This window comes from Paecilomyces variotii, assembly GCF_004022145.1.
Source record: "Paecilomyces variotii strain CBS 101075 chromosome Unknown C8Q69scaffold_5, whole genome shotgun sequence".
Taxonomy (NCBI): domain Eukaryota; kingdom Fungi; phylum Ascomycota; class Eurotiomycetes; order Eurotiales; family Thermoascaceae; genus Paecilomyces; species Paecilomyces variotii.
The window spans coordinates 25,649-39,555 of NW_021167144.1; the positions used below are offsets into that span (position 1 = coordinate 25,649).

The 13,907-nt window shown below is 47.3% G+C and overlaps 7 protein-coding genes across 7 annotated transcripts; 5 read left to right on the forward strand and 2 right to left on the reverse strand.

Annotated features, from left to right (window-relative positions):
• The first annotated feature begins 56 nt into the window (after window positions 1–56).
• Window positions 57–2,148, forward strand: C8Q69DRAFT_417148 (enolase C-terminal domain-like protein). The gene is made up of 4 exons (XM_028628358.1): window positions 57–438; window positions 526–630; window positions 700–1,305; window positions 1,364–2,148. Exons 1-4 carry the CDS (start codon window positions 394–396, stop codon window positions 1,961–1,963), a joined length of 1,356 nt encoding a protein of 451 aa, XP_028484991.1. The 5' UTR covers window positions 57–393; the 3' UTR covers window positions 1,964–2,148.
• Window positions 2,149–2,598: 450 nt separating this feature from the next.
• C8Q69DRAFT_250134 (hypothetical protein) lies at window positions 2,599–4,257 on the forward strand. The gene is made up of 2 exons (XM_028626576.1): window positions 2,599–3,529; window positions 3,582–4,257. The coding sequence occupies exons 1-2, from the start codon at window positions 2,850–2,852 to the stop codon at window positions 3,964–3,966; spliced, it is 1,065 nt and encodes a 354-aa protein (XP_028484992.1). The 5' UTR covers window positions 2,599–2,849; the 3' UTR covers window positions 3,967–4,257.
• A 435-nt stretch (window positions 4,258–4,692) lies between these two features.
• On the forward strand, window positions 4,693–7,038 carry C8Q69DRAFT_417152 (histidinol-phosphate aminotransferase). Its single transcript, XM_028628359.1, has 5 exons — window positions 4,693–5,375; window positions 5,444–5,646; window positions 5,702–5,819; window positions 5,872–6,019; window positions 6,101–7,038. Exons 1-5 carry the CDS (start codon window positions 5,084–5,086, stop codon window positions 6,558–6,560), a joined length of 1,221 nt encoding a protein of 406 aa, XP_028484993.1. The 5' UTR covers window positions 4,693–5,083; the 3' UTR covers window positions 6,561–7,038.
• On the forward strand, window positions 7,039–8,329 carry C8Q69DRAFT_465659 (Emopamil binding protein-domain-containing protein). The gene is made up of 4 exons (XM_028630501.1): window positions 7,039–7,494; window positions 7,564–7,727; window positions 7,795–8,014; window positions 8,072–8,329. The coding sequence occupies exons 1-4, from the start codon at window positions 7,263–7,265 to the stop codon at window positions 8,155–8,157; spliced, it is 702 nt and encodes a 233-aa protein (XP_028484994.1). The 5' UTR covers window positions 7,039–7,262; the 3' UTR covers window positions 8,158–8,329.
• On the reverse strand, window positions 8,059–9,993 carry C8Q69DRAFT_250171 (hypothetical protein). Its single transcript, XM_028626577.1, has 4 exons — window positions 9,682–9,993; window positions 9,141–9,630; window positions 8,771–9,076; window positions 8,059–8,709 (listed from the first exon to the last, which is right to left on the reverse strand). The coding sequence occupies exons 1-4, from the start codon at window positions 9,938–9,940 to the stop codon at window positions 8,505–8,507; spliced, it is 1,260 nt and encodes a 419-aa protein (XP_028484995.1). The 5' UTR covers window positions 9,941–9,993; the 3' UTR covers window positions 8,059–8,504.
• An 883-nt stretch (window positions 9,994–10,876) lies between these two features.
• C8Q69DRAFT_465665 (hypothetical protein) lies at window positions 10,877–12,304 on the forward strand. Its single transcript, XM_028630502.1, has 3 exons — window positions 10,877–11,395; window positions 11,518–11,762; window positions 11,856–12,304. The coding sequence occupies exons 1-3, from the start codon at window positions 10,943–10,945 to the stop codon at window positions 12,247–12,249; spliced, it is 1,092 nt and encodes a 363-aa protein (XP_028484996.1). The 5' UTR covers window positions 10,877–10,942; the 3' UTR covers window positions 12,250–12,304.
• C8Q69DRAFT_465666 (TIM21-domain-containing protein) lies at window positions 12,305–13,679 on the reverse strand. The gene is made up of 5 exons (XM_028630503.1): window positions 13,293–13,679; window positions 13,036–13,220; window positions 12,924–12,978; window positions 12,774–12,873; window positions 12,305–12,718 (listed from the first exon to the last, which is right to left on the reverse strand). The coding sequence occupies exons 1-5, from the start codon at window positions 13,587–13,589 to the stop codon at window positions 12,630–12,632; spliced, it is 726 nt and encodes a 241-aa protein (XP_028484997.1). The 5' UTR covers window positions 13,590–13,679; the 3' UTR covers window positions 12,305–12,629.
• Between the last annotated feature and the right edge of the window lie 228 nt (window positions 13,680–13,907).

Consider the following 13,907-nt stretch of genomic DNA (forward strand, 5'->3'; position numbering starts at 1 on the left):
AGTCGGCGTTGAGCGCGGGGTTGTTGAAATGCCCCGCGACGAAGAACACCATATCACTATGCCGTCGGGTGATGGAAGAAGGGGGTTATATAACGGGTCTAACGAGGAGGAGAACTTTTCCAAAGCTCATATATAGGCTGCTGTTTACCCGGGGAGAATGCTGTTTCTACTTTCCCATTATTATTGCATGATTTGGTGTTCCGGTGACGTATTTAGTCGCGAGCTTGTCTCCGTTATTTATTAATCGCGTCCGATCTGCTGCTCCATTGTCAGACGGCTTCTGTGACGAGAAACAGGATCAATTGGGCGATTTGAGTCTGAGTGCAGCTGTCCTCACGGGAGAGGTTGAATTAGAGAGGTCACAATTGCAAAATTCGGCCAAAACAAGACACGATGGTGAAAATCACAAGTTTTACCACGCGGGATGTGAGGTTTCCGGTATGTCCACAATCTTCAGAACATGTCCCCATACGGTTTCTGTCTGCTCCCTGAGCTCTTTGGTTGCGATGGCTGACCACCCCGGAGACCTCCCTCGACAAGACAGGATCGGATGCGATGAACGCGGCTGGTGATTATTCTGCGGCATACTGTATCCTGCATACCGACTCGGAACACGCTGGACACGGAATGGTACGCGCTTTTGCAGACACAATAACTAGGATCGTATAAGGAGTCTGCTGACACTGTTGCTCCTGACAGACATTCACCATTGGCCGCGGCAACGAGATCGTCTGCGCTGCGATTGCTCAGCTTGCTCCCTTAGTGATCGACAAGGAATTGGACGACTTAGCAGCTGATTGGGGCAAGACATGGAGATATCTCGTTTCTGACAGTCAGCTAAGATGGATTGGTCCGGAAAAGGGTGTTATCCATCTTGCTCTCGGAGCTGTTGTCAACGCTCTCTGGGACTTGTGGGCGAAGACGTTGGGCAAGCCCGTCTGGCGGATAGTTGCAGAAATGACTCCAGAAGAGTTTGTTCGCTGCATTGACTTCCGCTACATCACCGACGCTTTGACGCCGGAAGAAGCTATCGCGCTGCTGAAAGAGGTCGAACCCGGTAAGCAGGAGCGCATCAAGGAGGCTGAACAGAGCAAGGCCGTCCCCGCCTACACCACAAGTGCCGGATGGTTGGGCTACTCAGAAGAAAAGTTGAAGGCGCTTCTGGAAGAGAGTGTCAAGCTCGGATACAAGCATTTCAAGCTGAAGGTCGGTGGAGGCGTCGAATCAGACAGGAGGAGGTTGAAGATTGCCAGAGAAGCCATTGGATACGATAAGGGGAACATCCTCATGGTGGACGCAAACCAGGTAGGCCTACGTTGAGCATTTCTCATTTGCGGTTTTCGAAATACTCACATCTATCCAGGTTTGGTCCGTCCCAGAGGCCATCGAGTACATGCAACAACTTGCGGAATTCAAGCCCTGGTTCATCGAAGAGCCGACCTCCCCCGATGATATCCTCGGTCACGCCGCGATCAAGAAAGCCCTTGCTAACACACCTTACGGCCCCATTGGCGTTGCGACGGGAGAGATGTGCCAGAACCGCGTTATATTCAAACAGCTCCTACAAGCTGGTGCTCTAACAGTTCTCCAAGCAGACGCTTGCCGTGTCGGTGGTGTGAACGAAGTTCTTGCGATCCTCCTTCTCGCGCGTAAATTTGGCGTTCCGATTGTCCCTCACTCCGGCGGTGTTGGCTTACCCGAGTACACTCAGCATTTGAGCACGATCGATTACGTTGTCGTAAGTGGCAAGAAGAGCGTGCTCGAATATGTCGATCATCTGCATGAGCATTTCAAGCACCCTGCCAGCGTGAAGGATGGATACTATGTGACACCCATGGAGCCCGGATACAGCGTGGAGATGAAAGCGCAGAGCATGGATGAGTTCTCCTTCCCCGGAGAAGAGGGGAAGAGTTGGTGGAAGACAGAAGCTGCGAAGCCGATTTTGGAAGGTCCTCGTATTTGATGGGACAGGACTTGATTGTAATTATTTTTTATACCCGTGCGAATAGACATGACTATTAGAGAAGATCCTTGCACTGCGATATCGTCATAATAACGAACATATATGTTCATCATCAAGGTTTGATTTGTTCCCAGGAATTTCTTATATCTACTTTGAGCACATCTTTCCAACGCGCAGCATTAAGCATAATATAATAATAACTTAAAAGTCCCATAATCAACTAAGGTTGATGACTGGGGGCAGACGGACAAAGATAGAATCGGCAAGCAAGAACCGTAATCGTTGGTAGGATGATCACAGGCCACGGGGCACATTATCCCGTATGCAAATAAGAAGAAGATTGAAAACTCGACGTAGGACCGTTTTAGGCAAAAGGGGGGTTGGATCTATTTCGATGTTCTCTATAGCTCGATATGGAATTATGTAGAGGGCATTCTGGGAGGCAGTCAGTGAATCAAGGATTGCATCCGCTCCCCTTTTTAGCACAAACATTCCTGGGTCTGGACTCTTGATGTTCTACGGCAGTCAGTGTTTTGATAACCTTTTTAAGGTATTCGGTCCCGCCGGGATCGCAGCCGGTCAAGTGATCGGTTCCTGGGCTTAATGCACGTTAAAATTGGCCACTGGGATTTCTATGAGTATCCAAACATCATCGGCATCGGATTCAAACGGTTGTTTGCCGGTGTAATCGATATGATATGGCGTGGTGAACTACATGTCAAGCTGGTCGCGATGGCTATTTAGAAGAGCAGATGCCTGGAAGTTCGAGGGTTGTCAACAGAACCTCCAAAACACACTTCAATCGTCAGGATTAGGGCTTAACAGACTCTATCTTCTTTTCTTCTCTTACTAGGAGGACGTACCTTCGGCCACTGGTCTATTCATAATGTCTTTCTTGAGGAACTTCTTTGGTACCTCCGCAACAGCGGAGAAGGATCTTGCGAAGAATGACAGGAAAAAGCCTGTCCGTGCTTTGCCCGCTTCCTGGTATACCTCCCAGGAGATGTTTGAGCTTGAACGACGATCTATCTTTTCCCGGAAATGGCTCCTCACCACGCATAAGCATAGAGTCGCCAATCCCGGTGACTTTGTTGAATATGATATCGCCGGCTACGATTTCATCATCTCCAAGGACCACCAAGGAAGCATCGATGCTTTTCATAAGAGTGACACATTCCCTATCCATGTCCACGTTGACAGGAACGGTTTTATCTGGGTCAACTTGGATGCTAGCGAGACCCCCGAGGTTGCCTGGAAGGACGACTTTGATGGTGTCGATGAGCAGCCCCGATTCGACTATTATAACTTCGAAGATTACGTCTTTGACCACACGTGGGATCAAGATGGAGAGTTCAACTGGAAGATTCTGGCCGACAACTACAACGAGTGCTACCACTGCCTCGTCGCCCACCCCGATATTCCCACAATTGCTGATCTTAACTCCTACTATGTGAAAACCAAGGCCGGTCACATCCAACACTACGGCGCCGCGCGACCCGAGCAGATCGAGAAGGGCTTTCGGATCGCCGTTACTTACTTCTGGCCCAATGCCTCTTTTAATATTTCGTAAGTATATCACTCCCACTGCAGTTGGTTGGAACATTGCTGACCTCTTCAGCCCTCACTTTTTCTTCATACAGCGATTTACTCCCGTCAGCCCCACTAAATCAGTAATGCGATATGAAGTCTACCGCAATAAGAGTTCCAGCGATGAGGACTTCAACCTTATCAGCGACATGTATAAACGTATCATGTCTGAGGACAAATACCTATGCGTTAACACCCAGAAGAACCTCAACGCCGGTGTCTTTGTCAACGGCGAGCTTCACCCGGAGAAGGAAATGGGACCTCTTTACTTCCAGAGTACTGTGCGCGAGGTCGTCATGGAACACCACAAGAAGGAGCAAGCTGCTGGCCACGAAATCTCGCCCGCTCATCAAACTTCTCCAAGTAACGATACTGTCAGACAGGACAATGGACAGCTACAGCGCAGAGAGGAATGATACAATTGACACTCTTGCTACACCAATTGCTGTCTAGAAAATCCCTCGTGGAGGTAAAATGGAGAAGAGCTATTCGTGCTATAATTGCTCTCGGGGACTCCCTACCAAGGACACTAAGAAGGCTTTCCCACGCACTGGGTTCCATGATGATGATTCAGGACACTTAGTTTTCTTTAGAAGAATTTAGCCATGATGAAGTTGGTCCTTTTAATATGTAATCCGCTGCTTCTATTGCTATTTCTTACGAATTGGGGTACATATGAATGTATTAAAAATGACAATCATGTGCCGAAATGAAATCAGGTCCGTCCTAGACCCTGAACACGTAGAAATATGCCAACAGCGATCGGCCAATGAACAGTATTCAAAGTCAAAATTTGACAGATCTTCCTTCGTGTTGTGTTTTAAGGATAAGTGGTCGCTGGTGATCTATCTGGGCTATAGAAGCTTAACTTTGACCACTAGCTTTCCTACATAACAAATCGGAACCCGATTGTGATAGTAACGGAAATACAGATGGAATATTCAAATTACCTAGATGATACGACTCACAGCTCACTTGGCTCATATCTACTAGATCTATCCAGTCATTGTTTTCAATGCCTATGTGAGATCAGTATGGGATATCTTGAATCTTGGTAAATTGCCATCTTGGAGTTTTCTATTTTACTTATCCTCGATTATCAGAGATCCTATTGCTCTCATTATCAATAAACCCTTTATGGAGGCAGTTTAATTATTAGATATTGCTGTTCCTTTCGGTGAATTCTCGACTAAAGTAATACAACAGAATAAACAAAGAGCTATACGAACAGAAAGGAAGGAGACAGCCACACCAGAGTCACGGGATCTAGACAGATATCGATCGCAGCTCCATTCACTTTGTCTGTTCCAGTGTCATTTCATCTGTTTTGCTACCTGTTTCCGCTTTGTCTCCTCTATCTGCTTTGTCTAATTTGCGGCTGCAGGTACAGTGGCTTCGTCTGCTTTGCAAGACTTCCCTATTTTATCTCTTTGCTAGCTCCTGCTACCTCATGAATTTTTTACCTACAGAAGTTTCAGTGAACGAACAATTCTAAACCATACTTCTCCTGTCTTCAGGACATTTCGTGACAGAATGAAACCCGCACACTTTTCTTTGGAAAAGGCCATTCGTCCTAACATCCTCGTTTCGCCCAAGTTCATCACGAGCACCTCGGATGAGCTCCAGGCCCGCAGCAAGATTCTTCTCGATGCCAATGAGAATTCGTCCGGGACTTGTCTCGAATCGCTGACAAAGGTGAATAACGATGGAGACACCGATCACTTGCTGGGCTCTATCTTTGCGGGAGCAACTCCTCTCAATCGGTACCCGTCGGCGTCACAGGCTAAGTTGAAGAGCCTTATTGCAGACTCCAAGAAGCAATGGGGTATGTACTAGCTTTTAAGAATAATTTCTTCATTGAACCTCTTTGCTAATGGGGAATTTAAATTGCAGGAATTACAAAGGAGATGATCTGTCTGGGAACAGGGGCCGCTGATATCATTGATCTGGTCATACGAGTCACCTGTCGACCAGGGTTGGATGCTATTCTAGTTACACCCCCAACGTTCGGACTGTACATGTTTCGGGCTGCGCTGAACCAGGCAGATACAGTGCCATGTCCCTTGGATGCTTCTTTCAACTTGAAACTGAAGGAGGTATGAATTCATACTTGGTTGTGTCTGCTGCATTAAGATCTGATTGGTTTAACAGGTCTATAAGGAACTAGATAACAATCCTAACGTAAAGCTGGTTTTCCTGGCGTCTCCGGGTAACCCAACGGGAACACTGATTCCACTGGAAGATATCCAAGCAGTGCTGGACTATCCAGGTAAGTCGATGTAATTTGACAGAGGATATGATATCCATTGACAGCTTGAAAGGTTTCAACGGATACGTGGTGGTTGACGAAGCCTATATCGACTACGCCAACCACCCAGACACGGCAACATCGTTGAATCTCTTCTCAGAGTATGCAAATCTCATCGTAATCCAAACCTTCAGCAAGGGCCCAGGACTGGCTGGTCTTCGGTAAGATCCTTTCTATCGTTATTTTATTTTATTTTTCTATTTTACCTTTCTTATTACGTCCTTCCAAACTGACTAGCATAGTCTCGGGATAGCATTCGCCCATCCAGAAACCATTAAGATGTTGGATAAAGTTCAAGTGCCGTACTGCATTCCAACCACCACCTCCATTCTAGCCCAAGCAGGCATGTCTCCAAATGGCCGGCGGTCACAGAAACTGCTTGTGCAGAAAGTAGTTGCGAACCAAGAGTCTCTTACTCGAGCGCTGACAGAACCCAGCATGGCTGAGCTCGGCATCGGAAAGCCACTTGGGGCAGGAGAAGCCAACTTTATCCTTCTACCTATTCTGAGTCGGACTTCCAATGCTCCTGACTCAATGCGCGCTGAGTTGACCGCTCAGAAGCTGCAGGAAGACTATGGCATTTCGGTTCGGTACGTTGGAATGATGCCGCATTGTGAAGGTTGTCTGCGGATCACCGTTGGTACCGACCAGGAAAATGGCGAGCTTGTCAAAGGATTGATGAAGATATTGCCAGAAATTTGAGCGAGAAGTTTCCGACGCAATGGGACGAGAATAGCTTTGCAATTCTATCTGGCTTTTTTCCAAATAGTCGCAGACGATACGTAGTCATGTGAAGAACAACAGTCATGAGATTCCTCCTTTGAAGTAAAATCACGACTTAGCCTTGTCAATTCCCAGAAAGCCCACATGTACTTAGGACCTTGCGAAAAGTCTCATAATACTCAGATCTGCCTCCAGGAACGCGTCGCTGAGATTCGTGTCGGTGACAAGAAAATGTCGCTTTTCTAGCCACGCAATGGTGAATCGAACGTACTCCAGCGTCTTTTCCTAGTGTTCAGGCAGTATAGTAGCTTCATGTTGATACTGCGGGTCGTTCTTATGGGTCATGGGATGGTCTGATCCGGCTGTTGTATCTATCCGCGCAGGCCTCGGCCTCCGTGGCATCCAAGACTTTCGCTTTCTGGTATCATACCGCGGAGATCTCCCATGTTGACCCACGGGGTATTTAGGATAGATCTGAATATCTTCAATATTTTGCACCATAGTGGGCTTCCCCACGATACTAGGGAAATACTCCTGGAACGAGTAAGCTACACGTTCAAACTTCGGAAATAAGGATTAGTGCCCCTATTTAAGACAGTTAAAGCCACATTCCCGTGAAGAAAGCCATACTCTCAATCCATCTTTCGAAGATAGTTTCCTGTCAAGACCCAACCGTGCGAGATGGCAGACGCAATACATGTTCTCAATGCGACAGCGACGATTACTCACAACTACTATCCACCAACTATACAACTACCCCATTATGTAGCAAACGACGGTACAGTGCCCTCATTAATCGCTCGATTCGGGGCTCTCTGGGCAACTCTTGTTGGAGGGGCCTTTGCTACGATCTATTATGTGCGACCTAGAGCTAGCCGGTCAGATCAGATCGCGTTTATCTGGATGTGCTTCAGTGGGTGCCTCCTCTCCTTGTTGAGTAGAATATTACGGAATACCCATGGATTGACGTATAACACCACAGCGGGATTTATCCATTTCTTCTTCGAGGCATACTTTGTCGTTAACCACAAAACACTTGCTGGTTCTCGAGAACTATTCGGGCAGCTATGGAAAGAGTATTCTCTCTCTGACTCCCGATACTTGACATCCGATGCTTTCGTAGTCTGCATGGAAGCCATAACCGCAGTATGTCAATGTTTTTTGAAACTATCTACAACCTTATCGAACTGAAACATACTCACTTCATTTATAGTTCTGCTGGGGCCCTCTTTCCTTTATCATCGCTTATTGCATCGCCACGCAGCATCCCGCACGTCATCCTCTCCAGCTTATTGTCTCTCTAGGCCAGATCTATGGGGATATTCTTTACTATGGAACGAGTCTGTTCGATATCTCGTACTGCCGGCCAGAGAAATACTATTTCTGGTTTTACTATGTTTTCTTCAATTTCATCTGGGTGGTTGTTCCTTTCTGTGAGTATATCTCTTTTCTGTATGGCATGACGTGAGGTCGTTGCTGATATTCTATAGATTATATGAGACAGAGCTTTGTCGAAATCGTGAGGGCTTTTAGGAAGATCGGGGAACAGTCATTTGTCCCAACGAAGAAGTCATGATTGAGGCTCATTCCGTCGGTAGAGTTCAACGTTGACCCCATCCGTCGATGCTGGTGAAGGTGACGCCAAGATCTTCTGCAACTGTATCATCGGACCAGTTAGGAGTAATCAGCGGGTAGAAATAATTAGCTAAAGATTGAGACTACATCTTAATGCAATCAATTTCGGTTCATTTTGCACTAGCACCCAGTAGGCAATCTCCCTTGCCTTCCGCTTTGAGTCCGTGTAGCACACAGTAGATAGCTTAGATAGCCTTGAGCTCTCGAGCTCGATTCCTCCATAATCAAGCATCTTCCGTAGCCCCCGAGAGTTTAACATTCACGTCCAGACCGAACAGAGATAATGATTTACTCTAAATGCCTCCCGTTCGAACTTACGGCAGCTTTATCCCTGAACGCACCTCTCGCTGGGCCCCGCACATATGGTTCTAGGGGAAAGACCTGCGACTCAGGAGTTATTCCATCATAGAGTGATTTCCATGTTCTGGACAACTGCTCCGGTGTGACCCAAGCATTCTCGGGATCCCGTTGCCAAAGGCGAATCAAGTGCCGTCTGCAAAAGCTTTCATTAATATGATGAAAAATGGGCAAAGTGAAGAAGGCTAGGGACTCACTGCTGCTCAGGGGTATCTTGGAATTCATCCCGGGCGTGGAAGATACTTAGATTGTTGATATATTGAATGTCACCTTTGCGAAAGTCGAGACCGACTGCATGTTTCTCAGCCAGGAAATGCAGTGCGTCCAATGCCTCTGCTTGTGCTTCCGTGATTGGGGGAATGTCTTTTGATCGAGGCAGCGCTTGGAATCCGGTGAAGCTTCGACGCGCATACTGGATTAGAACTCTCTCCGGCTGTTTCTCCGTGGCAGGCTGGTAGAAGAGTAATGGGCGTAGGTGGTAAGGTGACGAGGGGTTCCCGAATCTATCACTCTAGTTAGTACATGTTCATCGAGAACAGGAAACAGCAAGCTGAAGCTCAATCGTACCCATCGAAAGGCCAACCCTCCGCAAGTGTCCTGATGAGGTCCGGACGCGTCTCCGCCAGTTCATTATAGACCCTCCAGCTACTGGCCAACTTGCTCTGTCCACCAGACGCAGCTGTGCTGAGCGCAAAGAGGGATATGATATCCCCTTGATCGGTGTGAAAAACTTGCTTATCAGTTGTGTATGCCGGGGCCCCGATCCTATCTTTATTCTTTTCCACAGTACTGAGGTCTTTGATGTGGTTGAGCATTACGTCCGCCGGCTTTCCATCGAAGGACGAGTCCTGCCGACCTCGGATCGAAGCAATGTGTGCGGAGATACCAGCGTAGATAATCACATTTTCCTCGCGAGAGTACTTGTCGACTGGTAATCCTCGGATCACTTTGAACCCGTGACCATTGTGCAGTTCATTCGACACTTCTCTTAGTATAGGATGGAGGTTCGGGAGTGGGAAGGTCTCCTGGTCAACGAACCCGATTGGTTTATCAAGAGCTTTGCAAGTTAGGATATAGATAGCTGAAACCCAGAAAGCGTCTCACTTACATCTAAAGTGCATCAACGCGGTCTGGATCTCCTCCAAATCAGCCTCAGTGAGAACATATGTCCAATCATAACGGTCTTGAATATCTGAACCCTCCCAAACGAGATCCGAGACGAGCTTCTTGGGGAAACCTGCCGGGAGCTCCTTAGACAGGGTTTCGGTTCGTAGTCGATGCTCCGTTCTCGCGCGCCATTTATCAAAGTCTGGCGCATACTGAATATCTGGCTGCTTTGCAGCAGTGACAGTTACAGTCGTCGACATGATGGATGGATAGGCGAGTATGAATGACCAGAGAAAAGAGATGTGGAGATGGAGACTGCCCACAGTTGGAGACCAGGCTAACTTATAGATTCACCCTCGGTCCTCGATTCGTAATCCTACAGCCAGCATACAGGGATCATGTTTGGCTGTGCTATACGATGCCTATCTGAATAAATGTATGGTGCAACGAGCGTATCATTTCGGTCGGTAATGATACCATCGACACTAACCCGCTTGGCGCGTTGGATCTATAAGTATTCCAACTCTTGTTCTGAACTACAGCTCTTGCGTCATTTTACTACTACCGGTAGAAAAATTCATTGATTGGATGGGTGTTAAATGAACTATATATACATGTAACGTTGTGTCTCCTTAGGACTATGCACTTCAGGACTCACGGACAGGAAACGAGATAATGATTAGTCTCAGGCCAGGCAATCTATTTCGATCAAGTACTGGATCACGCAGCTGGAAACTCGGTCTTCTTTTCATGCACTACATCATCATCTTCATTGCCGCTTTGACTACTAGGAGTTGTAGTCCGATCACATCGAAAACATGGTGGCCTTTGCTCTCGCACTTGGTGATTTACCTTTTTTGGAATGACATGCAAGAAAGCAGGATAATTAGAGAGGAAGCAGCTTACGAACGGAGTAGACTTCTTTCTGTGGCATAGATAAGCCTTGGGAAAACCTGTGACTTTCTATGCTAATCTGCCCATGTTGCGTGTCTAGCTCATGGTACATTTATTCATTTTTTACTGGGTTGGGAAAATAAAGATTTTTAACCCCGCTCCTGTAATCAGCATAAACTGTCACATTAGAGCAAAATAAAGTAAGTGCAGTCTGCTCGTAAATATCTAAACTGCATTCCAGCTTCAAATTGCGCTGTGTGGACCGTAAACTAAAAGATAAACATAATCCATCTCACGTAAGAATCCACAACTTTGCAATTAACTAAGTAACTAGAGTACGCGCTCTGACTACCCCAACACATCTCAACATGCGCATTTCCAAAGCTCCAACCAATGAGGCATTGAGCATGCCATTTCTCTCCAAGAACCCCATTTCTCATTTCCTCCAAACGCGCAATATCAGCAAACAATCATTCAAGACATCCTCGACCATTTCCCCCTTTCTGGCTCGATTTGTTGTTCGCAGCCCGCTCCCGCCGCCGGTTATTCGTACCGGTCTCGGACATCTCACCGCGGACGCGAAGAACGGAGATAATAATAGTAAAGTAGGATCAATACTAATACAAAGAAACGCGCGAACTCACGGTTCCTCTTATTTCCTAAATCAAAACGTTCCGAGAGTATTTTCGACAAGACGACAATTCAGTTCTGAGTCTAAAGTCGCAACTATGTCTGCGAACAAGGATATCGCTACGCTCGCCGAGGAAGTTAGGAAAGTCTTACCGGAGAGGTTTCGGGATGATGCGTGGTATTTGATTGTTGTATGTTTTATATCCTGATTTTTTTTTCTTTAATTTTAATTCAATTGCTCATGATGCACGGGACTAACCCTTTCTTTCTTCTGCGCATTGTAACGGAATTCATAACTAACAAATCCTCCCAGGCCTCAACGCTCGTAGCATGCAACAAGCCCGAAGAACTCGGACCTCTGTATACATACATTACAGAAACGAGTTCCGGCACGGCGCTCAACTACGAAGCTCAAAAGCGAGTCAAAGCTCGATTGAGCGATTTGCTCATGAAGGAATGGACGCTTGTCGGAATCCCAGTCGTCGTGATAGCGATTACTGCGCTAGCTAAAGTCGAGAAGGGAGTGAAGGAGGAGGATGTCAAAGTTCCTGAGAAGAGGTGTGTTTCGTTTTCCTTTCCCTATGAAAATTGGCTGGTCAATGAGTTGAATAGAAAAAAAAAAAAAAAAAAAAAAAACTAATACCAGTGCAGAAAGTCCATCGATATTAACAGTGCGATTCCCGAGCGAGGAACTAAATTCCTCCAAGCGGTGTATAAGGAGAATTTGGCTCCGATCTTCGCCTCGTGGGGTTCCTACGGACCGGATTTCGAGTGGATGGAAAAAGCGGTTATCTACGGTTTATTCCTCTCTGATCATGAGGTACTCTCGCCTGTCGAGACGGAATTGGTCTGCGTCTCGGCGATCATGTGCGGGGGCTGGAGGGCGCCTACGATTTGGCATCTGCGCGGTCTGAGGAGGATGGGAGTAAGTGAGGCGGATGTGGAGATGGTGCAGCAGGCGATTGAGATCGTGGCGAAGTGGTCTGGGAAGGATGTTACGGGGTGGCCGAGGGTCAAGGATGTGCCAGATGTTATCGATGATTAAGACGGGGAAATTCTGCGTTTACTGTTCATGAATTGTTTATCCTGAAGAAAAGCAATTGCTGTCGTCATAGACATAGAATGCATCTATAAATACATGAGGTGTGATCACTACTCGATCAATAGTCAAGAGAGATTAACTAGTGTAGCGGAAATGCAATGCCAGTGGATGTGGCATAGATAAACCTCGACATTTCAGATATATGCACCGTATCCATGCACCGGGCACTCTGAAATAATTCAGGCCAGTGGAAATCTCCTAAGAAGGCCTCACAGGGGCTGCTGGTGAAGATAGCCTCTCCATCTGAGAAAGAAACCCTTCGTATCTGTGTATCCCGTACGATGTATCAAGGTTGGAATCGACGACGGACAAGATACCATCACCTAACGCCACTGGATACCGAATATCTTCAATGGACCCTTCCCACCTTTGATCTTATCCGCAGCATTCTCGAGATAAATCCGCTGGTGGCCTGCAGAAATGTCAGATATAATAGACCGCGCCAGAAATGTTGAAAAGTGACTTACCTTTGATATCCACTGCAAGAAGCAGGTATTCGTACTCCCACTGATCCGGTTGCCTGACCATATGCAGGTTGACGTGACCCTCATTGCGAGGTCCCTCAACCTAAACCACATTAGTTTTGTACATATATTCAACGCAGTATTGCTACCCACCCAAAATTGCATTTTCAAGTGCTCTCGACCCGACTGGTCTGTCTCAACATTGGTCCTGCATGGAGTCAGCATAAGCTGAAAGTTACTATTACTATAGCCCGCAATAACATACGCAATGGGTCTGTTCCTAGCCCATCTGCTCCCTGTACTGCTGCCATGAGCGACGATCTCTTTGGGGTCTCCCAGCAGCTCCGTACACCGCGGGTCATCCTTAATGCGATCCACGGCTTTGTCGAACTGTCTAGTTGGGCTGTTCGGGGAGAGGACGTCGGTGAAGAGGAAATAGAAAACACCGCCCTATCACCATGATCGAAGAGTCAGATATACGGTTCCCTTTGGCTCAAATCCAATTGCAAGGAACCAACTAACCGTCATAACAGCACCGATCAGCACAACCACAAAGTTGAAGGACTGCTGCGTCGCGCGAGCAGCCTTCTCCGTTCCACTGAGTTCCGACCAGGGCAGTCGGCCATCATCTGACATAACAGTAATCTGCCTCCTTCTTGTACCGCCGGGAGCTGAGCCATCGCGGCCTAGGTTACTGTGCGTCGCATACGAGCGGGAGATGTCGAGCGTGCGGGGACTGGCGGAGCGGAGCAGGGCGGAGACTGAATTCAGTCTCGACGCCCGCGGAAGGGAGGAGCTAAGCTTGAGATAGCGATTCATGGAGACCGGCAGTCATTTCCCGTCATTGGGGCTGTGCCTATGATCGGGGAGAATTGGCGCAACGGCTTTCCAGAATAAAAAAATCGTTGAGCTGTTCCGCATCATTCAAGCTCCGCGTGGGGATGGCCGAGAATGGACATGATCACGTGATACTATATTCCCGCCTGGATATACTCGCCTAGATAGTCATTGCTTTGCTGAAGTAGAGCGGTCAGAGTCAGATGCATAGATGGAGAAGATCTAATCGCGTCTTCTATGTGCTGAAGGGATCTTTCCCATGTCCTCTCATACTGCTATCCCCGTCGCCAGAAGATGAAC

Excerpts from the sequence above, each read along its gene's own strand:
- C8Q69DRAFT_417148 (XM_028628358.1), top strand. The coding sequence starts at position 394 with ATGGTGAAAATCACAAGTTTTACCACGCGGGATGTGAGGTTTCCG. Across the intron at positions 631-699 it reads AACACGCTGGACACGGAATG|ACATTCACCATTGGCCGCGG; the intron begins GTACGCGCTTTT and ends TGCTCCTGACAG. Across the intron at positions 1,306-1,363 it reads TCATGGTGGACGCAAACCAG|GTTTGGTCCGTCCCAGAGGC; the intron begins GTAGGCCTACGT and ends ACATCTATCCAG.
- C8Q69DRAFT_250171 (XM_028626577.1), bottom strand. The coding sequence starts at position 9,940 with ATGTCGACGACTGTAACTGTCACTGCTGCAAAGCAGCCAGATATTCAG. Across the intron at positions 9,631-9,681 it reads CGCGTTGATGCACTTTAGAT|CTCTTGATAAACCAATCGGG; the intron begins GTAAGTGAGACG and ends TAACTTGCAAAG. Across the intron at positions 8,710-8,770 it reads CAAGATACCCCTGAGCAGCA|ACGGCACTTGATTCGCCTTT; the intron begins GTGAGTCCCTAG and ends AAGCTTTTGCAG.
- C8Q69DRAFT_250134 (XM_028626576.1), top strand. The coding sequence starts at position 2,850 with ATGTCTTTCTTGAGGAACTTCTTTGGTACCTCCGCAACAGCGGAGAAG. Across the intron at positions 3,530-3,581 it reads AATGCCTCTTTTAATATTTC|CCCTCACTTTTTCTTCATAC; the intron begins GTAAGTATATCA and ends TGACCTCTTCAG.
- C8Q69DRAFT_465665 (XM_028630502.1), top strand. The coding sequence starts at position 10,943 with ATGCGCATTTCCAAAGCTCCAACCAATGAGGCATTGAGCATGCCATTT. Across the intron at positions 11,396-11,517 it reads ATGCGTGGTATTTGATTGTT|GCCTCAACGCTCGTAGCATG; the intron begins GTATGTTTTATA and ends AAATCCTCCCAG. Across the intron at positions 11,763-11,855 it reads GTCAAAGTTCCTGAGAAGAG|AAAGTCCATCGATATTAACA; the intron begins GTGTGTTTCGTT and ends ATACCAGTGCAG.
- C8Q69DRAFT_465659 (XM_028630501.1), top strand. The coding sequence starts at position 7,263 with ATGGCAGACGCAATACATGTTCTCAATGCGACAGCGACGATTACTCAC. Across the intron at positions 7,495-7,563 it reads GTTTATCTGGATGTGCTTCA|CGGGATTTATCCATTTCTTC; the intron begins GTGGGTGCCTCC and ends ATAACACCACAG. Across the intron at positions 8,015-8,071 it reads CTGGGTGGTTGTTCCTTTCT|ATTATATGAGACAGAGCTTT; the intron begins GTGAGTATATCT and ends GATATTCTATAG.
- C8Q69DRAFT_417152 (XM_028628359.1), top strand. The coding sequence starts at position 5,084 with ATGAAACCCGCACACTTTTCTTTGGAAAAGGCCATTCGTCCTAACATC. Across the intron at positions 5,647-5,701 it reads TCAACTTGAAACTGAAGGAG|GTCTATAAGGAACTAGATAA; the intron begins GTATGAATTCAT and ends TTGGTTTAACAG. Across the intron at positions 5,820-5,871 it reads AGCAGTGCTGGACTATCCAG|GTTTCAACGGATACGTGGTG; the intron begins GTAAGTCGATGT and ends ACAGCTTGAAAG.
- C8Q69DRAFT_465666 (XM_028630503.1), bottom strand. The coding sequence starts at position 13,589 with ATGAATCGCTATCTCAAGCTTAGCTCCTCCCTTCCGCGGGCGTCGAGA. Across the intron at positions 12,874-12,923 it reads ACTTGAAAATGCAATTTTGG|GTTGAGGGACCTCGCAATGA; the intron begins GTGGGTAGCAAT and ends AATGTGGTTTAG. Across the intron at positions 12,719-12,773 it reads TCTTGCAGTGGATATCAAAG|GCCACCAGCGGATTTATCTC; the intron begins GTAAGTCACTTT and ends ACATTTCTGCAG.